This window comes from Myiozetetes cayanensis, unplaced genomic scaffold, assembly GCF_022539395.1.
Source record: "Myiozetetes cayanensis isolate MyiCay16 unplaced genomic scaffold, myiCay2020 scf33, whole genome shotgun sequence".
Classification (NCBI taxonomy): Eukaryota; Metazoa; Chordata; class Aves; order Passeriformes; family Tyrannidae; genus Myiozetetes; species Myiozetetes cayanensis.
Window position 1 is genome coordinate 3,668,910 of NW_026087555.1, and position 20,137 is coordinate 3,689,046.

Genomic DNA, 20,137 nt, shown 5'->3' on the forward strand with positions numbered 1-20,137 from the left:
ATTAAATTTTGGGGAAAAAAAAGTAATGTGGTAAAAGAGAAATATGCAGTTAAAACATGAGACAAGTGTTTGTATGTGGTGGTGCGATACGTGACTCTGCAGGGTATTTGACTTCCCTTGACTCACACTGTTAGTAGGAGCTAGCGCCCTGCTGCAGGCGAAGAAGCAAGTCCATGAGCCAAGAAACAAAAGGCAAGATTTCCAATTGCTGTTTATTCCACTATTTTCAAAGACCTCCACCGAAGTCCCAGCTAGGCTCAAACCTGTCATCCCAGCATTCACAAGGAGAGGACCACCCCCCTCCGTCTTGTCGCATCCTTCTCCCTAATCAAGACCATACAACTTAACCCAGTAACACAAGTAAAGGTATTCTTCTCATCTGCTGCAGGGAGGCATTGTACAACCTTTCCATGAAGGGCTGCACTGATGACTATCAAGTAAAGTTTATCGGCAATTTAGAAGATATATTCTGAAATTCCATGTAAATTCTCTGTATTTTTCTTCACTTTGCTCAGTGTAGACAAAATATATACAGATGTGAACTGTTCGCTACTGGGACATCTTCTCTTTGGTAACTGCCTTCCAGTTTTTTGCTGATCTTTGTACACCCCTTAAACATCCCCCCAGCACTGTACTTCCTCTTAACCAAACAATCTTTTCTAGGGCATGGACAGAATATGCACTTGCAGACCTGCAAATACTCAATTAAAATGTAAATATTGAGACTATTTTATCTATAATGCTCACAAAGTTACCCAAATAATTTATGCTCTCTCGTCTCCTCCAGCAAGTTCTCCTCAATTCTAACATCTTATATTAGGATTTAACTTCAAAGAAGGCACTTGAATCATGTCCAAGCTAAACTTCTAAGTAAGAATTGGCTTTTCCAAGGGTCAAAAAGTTACAATTCTGGGATCAAATTAAAGTTAAGCTTTTGATACAGAAGTTTCAAAAATGAGGACAAACTTTTAGCCTGTCTTGCTGGGAAGAAGCTGCAAGACAATATCAACAAAAGCTAAAGACAACAATAAAACAACTTATCTCCCATATTTAAAATTTTCCCTGAGAATTTTGAATGGCCTTGATTTGTTGTCTTGGTTTCTTGTCTGTTTGGGTTTTCTTCAATTTCTGGTGACTGAAGTGAGACTGCAGAATTGATTTAACGTCCATAAACATCAGGCACATTGTAGCAAAAACAACTCTATCAGTTATCCTTCTTAACACTTCAGTGTTTAGATTACAGTCTCTTAGTGTTACTTCGAACCATTTCATACTTCAGTGCAAAATGAAACCTGAGTTTAAGCATATTTTAAGAGTCTGTAACTAAATAAATATATAAAACTTGTACTAATAATCTAAGTTAACATGTGGCAGCACCACGATGCAAAGGTAAATGAAGCATTACAGCTTGAAGAATCTGTTTTTGTGCTGCTTGGTGCTGCAGTGGTGTTTTTATTCAAACTCCCTATCAAAAGCAGCAGAGTACAACCCTACAGGCACCTCACGCAGCACAAAATAACAAAACACACTATTTACACAGGGCAAGACATGCATGCCCAGACAAATAATTTGCAGAAAGCCTCATCTCAGCCAACTTCAATAGAAATCAGAGAACCACATTTAGCTTGGAATTTCATTATCCTGAACATGAGTCACATTAGATACTCAGTTTTTCAAATACACATCATTACAGAATTATTACTGGCTGCACAGAGAAGGTGGAAGAATTAAACCGACAGTCTCATGACAGGGAGGGAGCTCTTGTGTGCCCTTTGGGGCACTGGTGGGTGTCTCTATTACAATACCATTTAAAACACATTAAATATCCTCTAGGAGAGGCTGGGACTTGCTTCTTTCCCAGGAGTTTAATCAATTTTCCTTTTCTTTTCCACTTTTCATATAAGAAAACTTGAATTATGCAAGGCAGCATAGGTTTAACAGGAAGAACATAGGAGATCCAGATCAAATCCCTGGTAAGGATTCACATCCAACAACTGTCAAAGATGACAGATCCAATAAGCCTCCCAGGGGAGCATTTTAACCTGCAAGGTTTCCACCGCCCATATTCTAAATTAAAAAGCTGTATTCCCCACGCAGCCCAAGTCACCAGCTACCCAGGTAAATCTCCACGGAGCCTAATGGACATCTGATGCAGAGGGCCGAGCAGGAGCTAATCTACAGAGAGAAATGTAGCCTTGTAAAACTGCGGAAAACACACGTCTCTAGTGGTAGGCTGAAAAGGAAAACAGCAAGATTAACAACAACGCCAGGGTTTGGTAAGAACTCAGGGTCCTGTACTCAGAAAGATACCCTTCTTTTCTGGATCTGGATCATGCCACCTAGGATAAGGTATGTAAATGAACAGAGGTACAAACTGAGAGTTTGTCCCACTAAGTTGTTTGCCTGTTTTAATTTAAATGTTTTATCCAACTGAGAATGTGATGTTTTGACTAAGAATTGATAATCCCAGACTGTGTGAGCTGCTGAAAGCTTGACAGATGAGATAAAACAGATGCCACTCTGCTGAGCAATTATGGAATTGTCAGAGCTGTTTTACTACCTAATGTTAAGCTATGTAATTCAGAACAAAATAACAGTGGCTGATGCCAGAGTACTAACATTTTAGAGAAATCCCACAAACATATTTGTTTTTCCTTGAAAAGCCAATTACTGTAGTCCCAGTAAAATTACAGCTGAAGTTTTCCATCTGAAACAGTACCAGCCCATTATCCTACCTCTCATATTCATTAATATGATTTCTGAATACCTGAACCTTATCCTTATGCCAACCACATGAGAATCCATTGTGCCACCATTGAATTGAAATCACACTGCAGCACAATGATCCTGAAACACGTGCAAACTGCACCTTCACTTGCTTTCACATGCAAACAGATGTACCACTGTGGATGACTCGCATGGCCCACACGTGAACTGAGTACATTCAATTCAAGAGAAAAAAGAAGGTTATGCATACTTCATTGAATTTACAGCAGTAAGTTTGTAGAGTTGCTATTCCTTTTTTGTTCTAAATCCACTCTCCCACTTAACCCACTTCTTCAGACACTCCCAAATTCAAATCTCTGGGGCTTAATCTGCTGGGATAAATTTGCTACCAACAGCTGCCTGCTTACCTGCAGAAATTTTTTGTTGTTCCAATTTGCAACTTCAAACTAAGAGAGCTTTTAAAACCCAGGCATTTAGAGTATCCTTAGCTGCAACTTTCCCAGCTAAACACAGGCTGTCGTAATATGGGAGTTTTATGAATGGGGTCCAGATGAGGCTTCAAGGTAACTAATGAAAACAGTTTTGTGAGATAAAGACAGAAGACTTAGGAGGCAGAGACCGATCTCTAGAAACATGGAATACTACTGCCTCTTCTTGCTGACTGTATGAACAAGAGCAATAAGTGGACAAAAAACCCCAAAACCTGAGGACTTAATAATTTCAGTGGGGAAAAAAATAAAGGTAAAAAGAGAGGAATAAACACAACTTGAGGCTCTAGAATTCACCTGGTTCCCAACTGCAAAAACATTTAACAAAGGCTTGAGAATATTACCAAACTACCCCATTCCCCCACTCCTGGATTCAGCATTCCAGAGCTTCAGCAAGATAAGCTTTTTCGGTATCTTGCAATCTTTTTCCACCCTGACTGCTATTTCAACCTAGAGCCAACTACATTACTAGTCTCCTAACTGGTTCTGTGCTCCTGTGTCCCACCAGAATTAAAAAAAAAAAAAAAAAAAAAGAAACTCATTCACTCAACATATAAACATATTCACTTTTAATTATGCATACACTCAAAACAAGGGTAGAGGGAGCTGCCTAAGCAAAAGGAGAGATTCATACAAGGCTCTCATCTCACAGCCTTACTATTGTGCCATTTGAAGGTAGGTCTGAGATAAACAAGGAATCACTTTTGTGGGTGAGAAGGCAAAGAAAGCTGGAGCAAGGGAGAACAGATGACACTTTCACGCTCTTGAGGGACAAGGCAGGCTTGCAAGATGTGAAAGGTAGCATATTATTTTCTCTCTGAAACAGGACACTATCAGTTGGTGCCAAGTAACAATTTCCAAGTTTCAAAAGAACAACAAAACCAAAACCTGCTCTCCTGGTAAGGTCAACTGCTCGGGTTTAACACCTAACAACTTCACAACTCTAAACAATTCTGTCCAATCTCACAAAACCTCCATAACAAAACAAGAGTGAAAAAAACCACAAAGATGCAGAACTTACTTCCCCATCTCTTGGCAAGATTAACAAACACTTTTGGAGTCTGTTCTTAGTGATCAGAATTGGCTATACCTGAAATCAAATAGCAGGCTCTTTCCTTTGCCTCTATCTGGCTAAGGAGCACCTAATCATAAACAATCATCTTCAACAGACAAGAGATAAACAATCTCAAGCCTGAAGCTGTACAGCAGATTGACATAAAACAGCAAGTACAAGAGCAAGGCAGTTGCAATGACACTGTCTTTGGAATGCTTGCGAGGCTAAATCTGAGATGTTCGGCCAGCAGATTATAGTGCACTTTAGATAGTCTGTAGCTCACTACAAAGTACTACAGCACAGGTGTAATTAAAGCTGTCATTCTTTCCACTATAAACTCTGCTTTTTCATGCGTTTATAATCTGCATTGTAAAAATCTGTTCTGAGTGAAAGTTTGGCAAACCAGAGCCTGTGCATAAGAACATTTTCTTTTTCCAAGGCAGTCAGCTCCTTAAGGTTTTACGAATAACAAAAAAGTTTGCCATCTTAACCCAAAATAAGTTAAAGAAAAATAAGCCACATGTCACTTATATTCCTTTGTAGTTTGAGGGAAATTTTATCTTACCAAGTTCAATCCACAGAGAGTCCAATGTCACTTAACAATCCAAAACAGAAAAACAATGTACAGCCAAAAGCAGAGGCTTAATACAATTTACACAGGCTTAATTGTGACCTAGACCTGGGTTGAAGTGAACTGAAAATATCCCCAGACCTACCAAAAAGAAGGTTGACTGTGTCCTCTCTACTACACCCAACCATAAATAACCCTGTTTTCCGTGACTCCTTGCTCATTCCTCCCCCTCCAAACTAAACTGAACCCTCACTCCAAACTACACTCACTACTACACTTACAAAATAACTTACTCTCCTTCTCTGTTTTCCTTTCTCTATCCCTTGTTTGAGGTCATGCTGTAGACGTAGAGAAAGAATAGCATTTGCTGTCATTTTCTGTGGACTTCTTTCCACTCTCTTTCTGTTCGTGCCCCCCTATCTGCTTTGTGACCACATCTGTTATGTGACTACCTATGTAGGTAGTAGCATACCTTGCATCAAGTACTGTCCAAGAAACTACCACCACTACCTTTATCAATACAGGTGACATAGTTTACACCACAGCTTTCCACATCATTGCTCATATCTCTCAGCTAGGTTGGGTTTACGTCAGAAGAGCAATTTCACACACACTTGACACTGTCTGATATGTGGAAATATCTTTGTACCTACTAAGTGCTTCAAAACCACATACAACAGCAATGTACAAAAAAACTCAAGACTATATTTTTTTATTTCTTTGACAGATGAAACTAGCAAGAGACTCTTTACAAAAGATCTCAAGGGACTTGTCTGTTGTAAAGAAAATGTGAGATAAGGAATGGTAAAACACGGAGTAAAAAAAGGAAAATGAAAGGGAAAGAAGTCTTACTAGACTAACAGACTTTATGTATTAAGATTTTATGAATCTGCTCACTAAGGCAGAACAGATACTTCCAGTCAGGCTTCTCAAGCCCTATAAAATATAATAGCAACTAATTCCTATGTGAAAAAAGTATTCATCATCCATCCTACTAAAATACTCCTTTAAACTGCCTCTCATTAAAAGTTCACATTCACAACTAAGTTCTGGTCCCAGACTTTTCTTTAAGTAGTTACTTGACCAAAAACACCCTGACAATGGAGAGCCTAAAATAAAATAGTAAAGCATGCACTCCCAACTTCAATTCAAGAGTGAAACATACGTACCTTTTCTGAAAGTAGAAAACTCTGAAACCCAGCTATCTGCAGCAAAAATGTCTTTGTTTTTTTCAGTGAATTCAGAGGGATGGGCAGTGAGTCATTAGCTATTGCCTCAATCTTCTGTGTACTCATTTGTCACTCAGGTTCTGTGACTATTAAATCCCAGTTCTCAGTTTACTTTGAGTGCACTTTCACCCATTCCCTTTATGAATCGAGAAGTTTCATACACCCGACCTATCTCAGTTTGCAAGGCACGGGCATGTTATGTTTTCTGCCATCTCCCAATCTGCTTGAATGAGAATGATAAACCCATTGCTCATCACTGGGTTTGGCCACACTTTTGGTTTTGCTCTTGTGCAACACAAACCTGCACAAAGCTGCACTCCTGAACAACAAGGCTATTGAGCTTTCCCAATGCTGGGAGTGGTCTCCTCCTAAACTTTGTCAGCTGCCTATTTCCAGCTATCGGAGTTGACTCATGTACTTGAGATGGTCTCCTTTTGTGGGAGGCAACACCCTTTGATTCCAGACTCTTATACCAAAACCCAACCAACCTTCCCTGTACCTCATCAGACATCTCGGTAGATAACAACAGATGGCAATCTATAGAGATAAACAACAGTATCTCCACAGTGCTGCTTTCACCTGTGTTCATTCCTTCACATGATAACTCTCACTGGCAGATGATAATTTGATAGCACGAAAGAACTCCAACTGTACAGAAATCACAGCAGCTTTTTCAACTGCCTATGCCATATCAGTAACAATTCTCCTTTCTGGAGCAAAAGGCTCACATGCATAGGAAAGAACTAGCCTTTCATGCTAATTGCAGTACAAGCATCTTCCAAGGTGGTCACAAAGGGCATAAGCAGGCATTTTTAGAAATTCAGCCTTGACAAAAGGCTTTATCATCTCTCCTCAATAAGGAGGTGTTTACACCTCAGGCAGAAAAAGGAGGCCAAGGTAGGGTGTGTTTTCACACAGTTATTTCTGACACACAACGGGCAGGTAGTCATGGGTTTTCAAACGTATGGATTTTTGAATAAATGACTGACCTAGCTGTGTACATACAGTTCTTATACCATACATCTTAGATGATCAAGTTATGTTTTTTGGCAGCAGGATCCAGCTCTCCTCTCAGCTTCTATCCAACTGTCTCAAACTTATAACCCCTGAAAATCACATTTCCAGAGCAAACAAAACACGCAGTTCCACTTACAGGGTTCTGCATAAAGGTAATTTTATAAGTTCCACAGAACTTATAAAACAAAATTTGTAAAAAAGAAAGTTGTTACACGGAACAACTACAAATACTTGGTTTTTTCCCTGCATTCTTGTCATGAACTGATGGAACTTGTTGTCAAGTATTCCCATTTAAGTAAAGACCCATGAAGCCCCCCAAAAAATTCAAATTTAAGGGCTTAAGTCCAGAGATATACAGCACAAAACCTGAGAGATCTGGAGGTGAAACTCTGCCTTTCCTCTGGAGCAAAAGTTCATCACTAACAACTGGAGTTGAGGATCTTCCTTCACATAAAATTATTTGACAATTGGCTGTTATCAACTTCTTTTTTTCTGTCTAATTTTAATGGATCAACGTGATGCTGGTTGACTTACAGAGATCAACTATTCACACTGAGTAAACAACCTGGGCAAGCACATTTATCTTAATCGGCAACAGACACTCCAATGATTTCACTATGTGAAAAAGACAAAGCAAAGATCTCTGCAGTTTCAAGAGTTGCTACAAGAGAACTAAATTTTATCACAGAGAAAACTTTTTTTTGATGACTGGAATACTTAAAAAATCAAAAAGCTTCACTAACCTTCTACATTCATAGCTTCCCTCAGAAGCTGCAACTTCTTCTGTCTCTCTCTTATCCTGTCAAAGGCACTTGATATAGCTGCAGAAGTTGATGTCTCAGGCACATGGTGCGTTTGGTCCAGTTTTTGTGGTCCAAAGACATCCAGTGCTATGCTCCCATCAGAGTACCTTGTTTCCTTGTTTCTAGCAGCAGTAGAAGTCCGTACTGTAAATGTTTCACACTGATGGCTGTGCCTGTGAGAGCCTCCAGCATGGTTCCTCCCAGCTGTCTCGTCAGTAGTGCAAAGCAAATCTGTGGAAGAAGCCCATATTTTCCTTTTGGGAGGGACATCTGTATGAAGGTGACCTTTTTTCTCAAACTCACTGGTTTTACATCTGTGAGGACAGAAAACATCTTCCTGTCCTGAGCTGTAATCTGCAGAAATGCCCTGGAAAAGGTCTTCTTCATCTTGTGTTCTTCTAATGGACAGAAATCCCATAGATTTGCTAAGTCCTTTGTTAAGTGTGGTCTGTTGAGAGAACAGACCTCTGTGTTCATCAGGTGCATCAGTCGCCAATGTTTTCCCTGGAATAAGGAGACATTTCATACATGTAATTTTCTACTTAATACACAGTAATTCAACACAAGTGTATACTGAATACACACTTTAGTGTTGAGTTTGTCATCCAAAATATACTTAAAGGGCTGCCTCAGTCAACAAAGACAGAACTCCAACTACCTCATATGACAAGCATTTTATTTATTTTATTTTTGAAGTTCTCAAGGAAAATGTTAGGCCTACTATAATTCAGTATTAACACAGAAAAACTCCAAGCTATCACATACATGCTGCAAGTTGTTTTTTCATTAGTTTTATTTTTAAAATAGTCTGGATTATCATCAAAAATACTACTTAATAATCAAACTGAAATCAGCCATTCCTCTCACACCCAAATACATCGCCTACAATTTTTCATAACAAGTCCAGGTTTGTTCTACAGATTTATAGATTCCTTGAAATAGCGTCAGTAGTAAGAAAAGAATGACTGTGTACTTAGGAATGATAAGAATCCTGGATCTTCGTCTAATGACTATTTTTGGTGATGACAGTCTCTCCAGATAAAGAATACTCTTAAAACCAACCAAGCTTCCGAGATTGAAGTGATTCTACAAGCCTGCACTTTCCATTTTCATTAATAAATAGATTCACCAATACTTAGGAACAGTCTCTCTTCTCCTTCTCCCTTACATGGAAATTACTTCCAGAATAAAAGAAACTGTCAGAGGTGGAATAATACCAATGAAATATGTGGTCTCTAAAGAACATAATTTCATAGTCACCAAGAAGTTTTGATGATCGTGTATGTCTCAGGCATAAAATTTTAGCCTGATTTTACAAAACTAATTACAAACATCAGTAAATATAACCAAATATAATCAATATTAACAGATAATCTACAAGTTTACCTTTCATGTTCTTAAAACTTCCTGAGATCAAAGTTACATGATTATAATTAAAACCATAAGATTAACATTTCATAGAAAACCTACAGATTACCCAACTGCTAGCAAACTAAAATTTTTTAATGGTTCTTCATTATTAGAGTGGCAAAAATCCCACATGTATTGTAGATATCAGCAATAATCTACTCGTATCTCCAACTGATCGAGTGCACTTAAAAAATTCCTATGAAGTCTAACCTTTCCAATTTGTGGGATACACACTGCACCAGTGTGGTAATCTTGACTTTATCAGTGATACTCCTGAACAGAAAAAACAACTAAAAATATTCTGTGCTGGGTTGCCTAAGCAATGTCTGCTCACCCAGGTAGAGTCAGTAGGGTATATGATATTTTCCTTAAAGTTAGCTCCCTCTTTACAGTGATATTCCCATGTACATCTTCTAAGATGTAACAGCCCTGAAGATACTGTAAAAGCAGGCAGTCATTCTAAGTAAATTACTGTGCTGTACCTACTGCTCTTAAAGATGGCTATATAATGCTGCCTGCTGCTCTTCCAAGTCGATTGAAATTAAGTGTTCCCCCTTGCACAACAGGTTCCCAATGATCTTTATCTAAGAGTGTTATCCTTTCAAACAGAATTTCAAAGAATGCTTTAGGGATATTTGTAAATGTAGTCAGTAATGCTTTAAAAGCTTTCTGCTTCTAAAAGATGTAAACAACTTTCAGCTCTGATACTCTACTTGAAGAGGGGCTGGGCTGAGCTGTTAGTTTTCAGTTTCTATTTCTGTGATACTTAATTAGCAATCAAAATAAGCAAGACTAAAGCCAATTGCAACCAAGCAACTCCTTGTTTCTTAAAACAAAAACACATGACTGCAAAATGTTAAGGTTTGGATTGTCTTATAAGAAACTACACAGTTCCCACCTGCTCTAGTCAAGACAATTTAAAAAAAAAACACTTTGCCAATGAGAATGAACTCATCTTCTAAAAGGATCTGACACATCACTTCATATTTTACAAATATAGCTTTAATTCTAAACTAAACATAATTATCTTTGTGGTCAGGTAAACATTATATTATTATCTTATTCTCAGACTATACATCCTCCTAAGGCTGAGGTATACCTATAATATTCACACACACAAAAAAGCCTTTTAAAAATAGCTGTTCATTGTGAAGTTCCCACAATCCATCTAAAGCAGCAGCACATTATCCCTTCCGCAAACACATACTTCACATTCATGTGCATGCACCAAGGACAAACATTCCTATACAGGATTCTAACTCAGTAATTTGAGAGATAAAAAACTAAATACTGCAGTTTATCTTTCAAGATCATCACCAAAAACACAAATCCAATGGAGTTCCAAGAATCAACCCCAGAAATGAGAGTTCTAAGAGAATTTTAGGCAGAAAAAAAACAAAATAACCACCTCTACAGATTTTTCACATTAGTTTTAAATGCAAAAAAACCCCAAATGAAATAAAACAACAAACAAACAAACAACCTCCCCCAACAACCACTTCTGCAACACTGTATTTACATGCTGAAACCTTATGGAACAACACAAGGACAAACAAAGCAGAAAAAAAAGCCCAAAATAAGCAGACAGTTATAACTCTAATATACTACCAAGGATATACATTCAGGATTACTCAGTATATCATTGGTCATGACTCAGAACATTCCTGATTCAAAAGATCATTTAGGTCTCCTCACATTGAAGCACTATCTTGCTGCAATTAATCCAATCACATCCAATGAAAAGAGTCACAACTGTATTTTTAGTACCAGTGGGTATCCTCACCATAGCACCCCCAGAGACATAAAACTATCTGTTGTATGCTGATGAGAACCACACTGGAAGAACCCAGCTCTCAGTGAGAGTGCTATAGCATCCTCCTCACCAAAGCTGTAGTTTTTATGGACTTGGAGCATCCAGACCAGATGTAACAGAAGTTATTTCCAGTTCATGCAGAGGTGCAAAAGACACAAGCTCTTTTGCCTTGGCACGCAAGAGATGCTCTCTATTCCCCAAGTCCAAGCCATCCACCCACCTGGGGCTTCCTCATGAGGAAAAGTGAACACCATGAACACTATCTCATCAGCAGTGACTAGGAAAGTGTTCACTGCTACAGCTTTGCCGCTCAAACAGCTAATTGCATGATGAGACAGGAGGTGAGCTGTCCCATCAGGAAACAGAGCAAGAGGCATTACACTGCCACACTGCTCTTCCACTCTACAGGTCTAACTCATACCCACATTGACTTATGTAGCCAGTATGAGATTTTAACATAGTACCAAAAGGAATCTGCAGCTGGCCTTACTATTCAGTCTTTAGACTGCAAAATTCTCTAGGACATCTTTCATCATTCCTTTGTTATTCTCCCCACTCCTGCATCTCATCAGTCTTGGCAATTCTTCCCACCTTTGCAAAAACTCATCCCTCTCTGCATAACAGCATTTCAACAAGCTCTGCTTAAACTGACTCACAGTGCCAACATAAGTTGTTAAAGAATCATCCTCAGAGAAGGCTAAAGAAGTGACTCTGGGGCAAGGGATGCACAGCTTGCTCAAGCTGGGCGTCTTGAGAGGGCAAACTGAAACAAAGCAGCACTTTCAACCAAAAATGCATGCTGCTCTTGGCAACAGAAAGCAGAGGCCAAGGATAAAGGACAAGACTTCTCAGTACAGAAGCAACTCAATCGCAGATACCAGTAGAAAAACTGGATTAGGCAACCAGTAACCATTCCAGGCCAATTTTTCTATTTTTAGTAAGTTAAATCTGTCCTCATCCCTTCTTACTTTTTTGAAGTACTATTATAGACTTTGAAAGTCACAAATCAACTGTTAAGCTATTTTCCCTTTTTTTGTACTGGACTTCCTCAACACACTATCTCAGAATTAATTTGATCAAGGGTCTTAAATGACTGCAGTAAGTCTCTTTCAGCACAAGGCTCATATGTTGACCTTTCAGCTAACGGTGTACCTCCAAAACAGAGCAGACTAGAATAATATGCCCTTCTTTAACACATGGATTTTCACCTGAATGGCATTAAGCCAATACTTAGTTTATCCTTCAACTTTTCTTCCTCTGGCTTTTATTATGAAATGAGTAGAAAAATAAAGGGAAGAACTACCAGTAAAAAAACTACATATAGAAAATAAAGATCCAACTAATGATCAAACAAACCTGACTGCAAAATGGAACCTGTATGTTTTTGAATTATAATGCATGAGTAGACTCTTGTTATGATCTTCCTTTAAAAAAAATAAGGAGGCTTGTATTTGTAATGGAAACTCTGGAGACCTACCCCAAGTATCTTGGCTCCACTAAAGATATTTAGTATCTTGCCTGACACCACACAGAGCTGCTCTGTGCTTCAGTCACCCACCTGTATAACAGGACAGAGAAGTGCTTCCCTACTTGTCAGTGATGGTGACAGAATGAGCCATCAGCAATTAAAATGCTACAGCACATAAGTAACTTCAAAAGGCATACTTTCCCCCTCCCCAATTACTTCTCTGTTGAACTAAACTCTTCTGGTTCATTTGAATGTATGGGTTCTTGATTTCACATATCACCCTTGGGTGTTTATCCTCTACTTGATGTTACATTAGTGTAATTATTCATAATTACTGTAAATAATTCAAATGCAATTATAGTAACTGCATGATTCCAAAGTATATTATATACAGTAAGGGCATATATATAATAAAAATAGCAATTAATCACCAGGAGTTCACAATTAAATTCCCTTGTGGTGATAAAATGAAAATCTAATTTTCCACACATGCCTTCAACTGCTAGATGTTCCATCTGCTAAAGAACCATAGATCTGCTCCCTTCTTCCTTTCGTGTCTTCAGCTATGAGTGCAGCTATACCCTCTTTAACACCACTGTCATTCACAGACTGTCTTTCACTGACAGTAATCTGGTTGATTTTCCTCTAAGCAAGAGGAAATTAAAGACTAAATCCAGTCTGTCTGCAATTATTTGTGTACCAGCTTGATCACAGAGGCAATTAATCAAATACTACATAAGAGCAAACACAATCAGTACAATCACATGCTGTATCTGTTTTTTACTGAATAAACTCAGCTCAACTTTCTTTAAAGTCTTTCTGACTACTCTTTCTTCTGTTTGCACAAAAGGAATAACTTTTTCATCTCTATTATGGATTTCAACTTGTGGATATATATACGTACACACACACGAGAGCGGGGCGTGATTAGGAAGAGACAGGCTGGGAGGGTAGAGAGAGATTGCCCACATGCACATGAAAGCACACAAGTACAAGACTGGAAACTCTGAAGAGAGGAAATTATTATACAGGAGTTTAAAAAACATCTCCCACACCATCTCTGTGCAGAAAACAAAGCAACGGAAAAAAAAGAAAAATCTTTCTCCCAAGACAATGTGGTTAGTTTCTCAAACATGAGTGGGTAGCTGGTGGAGGAGTTGGGTTTACAATCCCTTTAGGGCAGGTTGAGAGCCAAACAGAAGACAACAGACCCAGATGTGGGCTGTGGGTTAACTGCTAGGAATGGCACCTCCTCTTTTCTTTTACTTTCTAAATAGTTGAGAAAAATCCAAGTTTCAGATGGAAGTACTCCTAAACAATGCATTCTTTGTGAAGAAATGTGATGGTTTGGACTTGGCTCTTTGCTAAATGCTTGAAAGTCATGAAGCAGCTCCCTTTCCTCCTCTCTTCTTCTCTTCGGGCAAATTAAAAAAAAAACTATAAAAAATTAAAGAATCTAAAGTAAAGCTACTTATATAAAAATATATATATATTTATGTAAATTACAGTTATATACAGTTAAGATGCTATATACACAGTAAAAGGGGATCCACTCCCCGAAGGGATAGGGAAAGGGGAAAAAGGGGACGAAAGGGAACAAAAGGGACACTGAACAGGTATTAAACTCAAGAATTATACTAGTAACTAACAAAACAGATCTCACCACTTTCCTTAGAAAAGCAGGATTGGCAGACACAGCCAGCACTCTCCGAATCCCCCACGTGGCAGGCCAGCGGTCGCTGCAGGCCTCAGTTTTAGATAAGCGAGACTAACGCAAGGACCTACAGTTCCTGACCCTCGCTGGAAGAGAAGAGAGCGAGGTCTCTAATCTCCAATTTATTTATACTCTGGTTTACGTAAAAATCGTATGGAATACTGGGTACTTGGCTACTTCCTTGGTTACAAACTGGTTACCAGGAAGGCCTAGACCAAAACCATCACAAGAAAGAAATGAACTGGACACAAGGACTGTTGAAAGCACTGGAAGTAATGGCCAAGTTATAAATCCCGTATAATAATTCGCATTCTGCTTTGGACTGACACAGCTCTTCTATCAAAAAACACCAAATAGCTCCAGAAACCAGGCATTTTGTTCAGAACAGTGGTAGTGATCCCTGCCAAGTAGTACTTCATAATTCATAAATGCAACATTTTACCTCTTTCCTTCCTCAGGCAACCACTCTCTTTCCCACTCAGGTTTATGGGTCAATTCTTTGGGGTATGTTTCTCAACCAAGTAGGTAAGAGCTATTCCCTCCCTGGATTTCTGCACACCCCAGGAGAAGCTCAGTGATACAGCTGTTTTTCTGCTCAGAGACAGCCTTTGACATCTCTGGTTTGGTTTCCTCACTGATCTTTGTGTCCACTCTAGTTTTGTCCTCAGAGTTCTAAGTTTATCTTCAGCACCACTGTAACAGCGTTTCCAACACTGCCAGGCTGGAAGCTCTGAATGGCAATAGCAACTATACTTAAATTTAAAAGACTTCAACCAAGGCAAACCACCAGAACTGCTAGATGCAAACAGAAACACTTACTGGAAGAAAACAGGCATGGTTTTTGGAGTGCAAAAGAGTAATTTATATTTTTGTGGTCTTCAAGCAGAAACCTTCATCTGGCTTTCATTTGGTTTTGCTGAACTCTGGAAGCTATTCTCCACCTACTCAGTTCATTTTTTCTAGAACTGAGGAGATAGGGGAAATAATAATTAAAAAAAAAGACTCTATTTTCACATGAGGTAATTTTCAAGTCAATGGAATTAAGTTTGTGGTGTAAATTTTGATAGTTTAAATCTGTGTACTTGGATTTAGCAATATAATGTGTAAGCTACTTCAGTTCTCACATGGAGATCATCACTATAAACTGTTTCTTTATAGACTAAAAGCTGCATTTTCACCCAGAATAGGAACTAAAACACAATCCACAATCAATTTCCCTGGATTGAAAGCAAAAGGGTACATTTTTTTTGGTCAGAGCTTTTCTGGGCAGCTACATTGGTAATTGACATTATGGAGAACGGTACGTAAACACTAGAATTTATTGTTAAAATTAAAATCAACTTCACTGAGCCTTAACATCTTTTATTCACATCACAGTACCTACTATTTTTGCTGTATCTGATAGAGTATATAGTCTCATGAAACAGGGAGTTGATCAACATCGACAATTTTGATCACTATTTCCAAATATTTCCTGTTGTGTACAGTTAAGGTGAACTCTGCAAGGTGCATGATTTCAATTATTAGATGACTGGGAAGAGGGCTGCCAGGCAAGTACAAGTTATGGAAATCTCAACTGGGCTTTAAATAGCCTACACAACCTTTTGAAGGATAGTTTGTGGTAAAGACTAACCCAGTGAATTAACTCTCACTTTATATTTGAAAGAGTTTGGCACTTCTTTACTCTTCCATCACACCAGAAGAATTTTATCAAGCAAATCAAGTAACTTCCACAAATAATTTTTGATGTAAAGACTCTTAAGGTCTAAAGTGTTTTGAGTACAAAAATGAAATAACACTCATTGGATCAGATGACTCACAACAGGTCTTACTGTTTCTACTTCTGCTGGCTAAGTCAGTTCCTAAACACTGTGTTCCAAGTATGACCTGACTAAAAGCAAAGATTCTGCAATATTAATTTAGAATAAATTATTTCTGCAGTCAGCCCTGCAATAAAACTCATTCACCAAGATGGTCACAGAAAATGAGTCACGAAAGAGACAAAACATAAATTTAACTGGGGAGAACATTAACAAAAAGCTATTTATTAATTTCATAATTATCTTCAAGACATAAAGATGGAAATGAATAGCTGTAAATATCCAACCTTGTCACCTAATAAAAGCAAAAAATTTGATTTAAACAGATGGGGTGGAAAAAATATTTCAAAATGTTTAGCCTAAGTCAACAACAATGCCCCGGTGATGGCAACTGTGGATTAATGCGGTGCGGAAAACTGATCCTAAAAATAATGAAATTCAATTAAGGCAAAAATCATAGCAATATTCCAAAGACTACAAATATCTAAGGTGTTAGCTGGCTACTCTCCAATTAGAAGCACATCTCTCTTATTGAACCATCTCTATATTCATGAACTTAGCTTGATTTATCAGCTTATCTTAAGTTACCTTCTCAGTGTATCATACTGATCCTCCAAAGTTCACAATAAACACCACACCCCATGTTGCTTTTTTGCCCCCGAAAGACAACTGTTTTTGATTCATTGTGAATTCTCTTTAATATTTTCACAATGACTCAACAGAACTTCACTGCAGTATTAGACCAGTCTTCTGTCCTCTCCAGGAAAGACTTCTGCTCACCACTTTTACTTTCTTAAATACATCAGTAAAATAACTAGCAAAGTTAGACACATCCTTATGTGAACCCCCCTGGCCCTCTCCAATTGTCTCAGGGCTAAACTTGACCAAAATGTCTCCCCAGAGGTAGTTAAACCCAAATACTTAGATTACTGATAACTGACTTAATTTTAACTTATTAGAAAGACAGTTCACTCAAAACCATAATCCTATCTGATAGCTCCCTACCTTTCTAAATGCTTGCCATTTTGCAAATGCAGTAAGAGGTTTTTATTTCAGCGGCACACAGTAGAATAGCACAGTGATAACTGGAGGAAAAAAGGACTCAGTGCTTTTCTGAGTTGAAGTTCTTTTGGTTTCTTTTCTTTTACCATTATATTTTTCTTAAACCCTCATATGACCTTCTACTTATGGCTCCTCAATCTATGAGATTATCAAGCAGTGTAATAATTAGCATTACATTCTACAGCTCACTTTCCCAGAAATTTAAAGCAGTGCCCTCAGGGCAGCTGATCTGTGCTACCACTGACAGAATTTGCACCAGTAAACCAGCATACCATTACAGAAAAAGAAATAACAAGCATTAAACTGCCCGAAATCAAATGTGAGCTGTCTCATAAATATCAGACACCCATTCCACTGGGTCCTCACCAACTTTCAAATACATGTCTCAGTATACATAACATCAGCATAAAAATGGAACTGAAAACAGCTGAAATTGGTTTGGTTATGTGAGGGGTTCTGGTTTGTATTTTACAATTCCCTGAGGTTTCAGCAAAGTGGAGATCAAGGAATGTTTCTAAGATCAAAATAAAAAGAACTAAGATGGTACGATAAACCAGAAAATGTGACTGATAACAGAAGTAAAACTGGGAAAGGTTTTGTGGAAGTTAAGAGGTTGTAAACCTTCTAAGGAAAGAGAGAAAAAGAATTAGTTACACAGGTGATGATTGTGATACAGAGAAATTGGAAGAGGTTGAGTAGAAGCAGGACAGGCAGAGCTTAAAACATAAAGGAATGAGTGACTTCCATTTATCTTCTCTTCTGAAAATAAAGACTTGTAACAGACCAGGCTTGGAGCAATGCAGACAATATAATGTTTGCAGTGGAACAGTGATGCAGAAATATTTATTCCCTAGGGTGCCACACATTATCTGTAACTCTACACATGCATGCACTTTCAATCAGCTTAAGAGGAGCAGGTGTCAGAGGACAGGGACTGTTCAGCCAACTCTGTAGTCTGGGGGTTATATCAAGTTCACTCATTTAAAAAAAAATATTTGAGTAATGTGATGTTCCTTAAAAAAGAGAGGCCTTTCAAAAACTGAGTGATTTTGACCAAGGTTGCTTAAAATCCTGTGTTGAATTTACTGGTTGATAGCAGTAAAACCCTAGTGCTGAACCAGACAGCCATGGAGATACTGGCTGGAGATACTATAACAATCTCTAAAGTTCAGTACAATCTAAAATAAGAGCTCTTTTGTTAAGACATACTGAAGACATTGGGGACAAACATTACTTATGGAGAAAGAAAAATCTTCTAAAATGTTTAAGTAAAATTGTGGATAGGAAAACAAATGAACAAAGAAACAAAACCCCTCAAACCAGACAAACATTTAAAAAAAGAATTTAAAGGTTTTCTAAGAAAACGAAAAGCAAACCAGCAAAAGACTGCGCAGAGAAAATGAAACTGGAAACAACAAAGGAAAGAATAATCAGGGTTTGCTAATGCAGTGAGAACAGATTTTAAAGACAACCCTGCACATCTCCAAAACTTGACAAATATTTTGATCATCACCAAAACATGGTTTATTATTATCATGGAATAAAAAGCAGAATAGATGATGGAAAGGGAGTATGAAAATGATAAAGCTTGAAGTAGTAAGGTATTGTGCTCCAATAAAGTTCTTGTAAAACATATGGAATAGCATAGGACTGACAAAAGAACAGAGGCGTGTAAAGAAACTATGAATATGGTAACACTGGAGACTGAGAAGAATAGGATTAAAGAATAAACTAACAATTTAACAACCAGAATAATAAGGTTCTAGTTTAACCTTTAAAATTGGTGGAAACTAGGGCAAGAATTAATTTTAAGAAAGAGTTTAAGAAATTCAGAAAAGCCAGACATTACATAGTTTACAAATAAAATTAACTAGGTAGATCCCAAATCCTGTGTTCCTACAGATCTCCCTATTGTTACAGAAATATTCTGGAAAAGGAGAAAAAAAAGCCAGTAAGAAAACAAAGGCCCTAAGAAAGCAGCCAGAACAACGAATTTGTGCCAGAAAACGAAGCAACAGCTTGTACCAGAAACTGTTCCTAAACACACAGTGATGTCCTGGAAGGGCTGGCAATTACTGACGTAAGGTTTTTAAATCAGACAGTAGCCTAATCCAGGACCCATTTCAAAAAAGAATCAACAAAGGAAGACCACCAATGCCTTGCCAGACTTGTGCCTCACCTTGGCAGTTCATACTGTCACAACTCTATGGATTATTTCAGTTCCTGCAATTCACTGCATTGTTGCTTGACATTTTCAAAACTAAACAGAGGAGCAACTCAAGCTCACCACCAACATAACTCTGTTCCAAGTTTATTGGTGGTAAAAAGGTAGCAAGATGATGTGAGGCAGATGAAAACCCTCTGTCACTGACAACTTACAGTGGTGAGTATTTGTGGGTGATGTCACACGCTGGCACCAAAATACTCCCATTTAGAAAAAATGAACCTTTTAGAGCAAACATGGTCTCACCTGAATATAACACGTCACCGTCTGCATCACAATGACTTAAGAGTGGTCCAAGATGATGCCCTATAAAATGCTCCTGCCCAGCTCCACAGTTCTTCCAGAAAAATTTGAGACCAGTCTTTTGGAAGAATACATCCTCTTGAAAAGCCTAGAACAGAGCTGATGCTGCCACTGACCTTAAACAACAATATCTATGACCTCACACAGTGACAAGTCATGGCCAGCATCAGCTGTCATCCTACATCACTTTATCCTTTTTCCTCCACAGTGGCAACAGCAACTGTTTGTCTCCTCACTGCTCTGCCAGTGTCATCTTTCCTTACTTCCCTGAAATAACAGTACAAACCCATCTGGCCTCCATATCCACCTCACACTGTCGAAGCACAGCAGAACTGTGAGGGAACATATAATACCTCTCTTCAGGAAAAAAGGAGGAGGCAGAAAAAAAAGCTTTGTATGCAAGGAAAAGAGACCAGGGTGGCCTGGGAATCCAG

General features: G+C 38.3%; 1 protein-coding gene across 7 annotated transcripts in view; it reads right to left on the bottom strand.

Moving 5' to 3' along the window:
- PTPN13 (protein tyrosine phosphatase non-receptor type 13) overlaps positions 1–20,137 on the bottom strand; it is a 125,129-nt gene that overhangs the window by 51,294 nt on the left and 53,698 nt on the right. For all 7 annotated transcript variants that reach the window (XM_050327365.1, XM_050327367.1, XM_050327368.1 and 4 more), the window contains one exon: positions 7,830–8,393. In XM_050327365.1, coding sequence (XP_050183322.1) covers positions 7,830–8,393 — 564 coding nt within the window. The remainder of the gene's footprint in view (positions 1–7,829; positions 8,394–20,137) is intronic.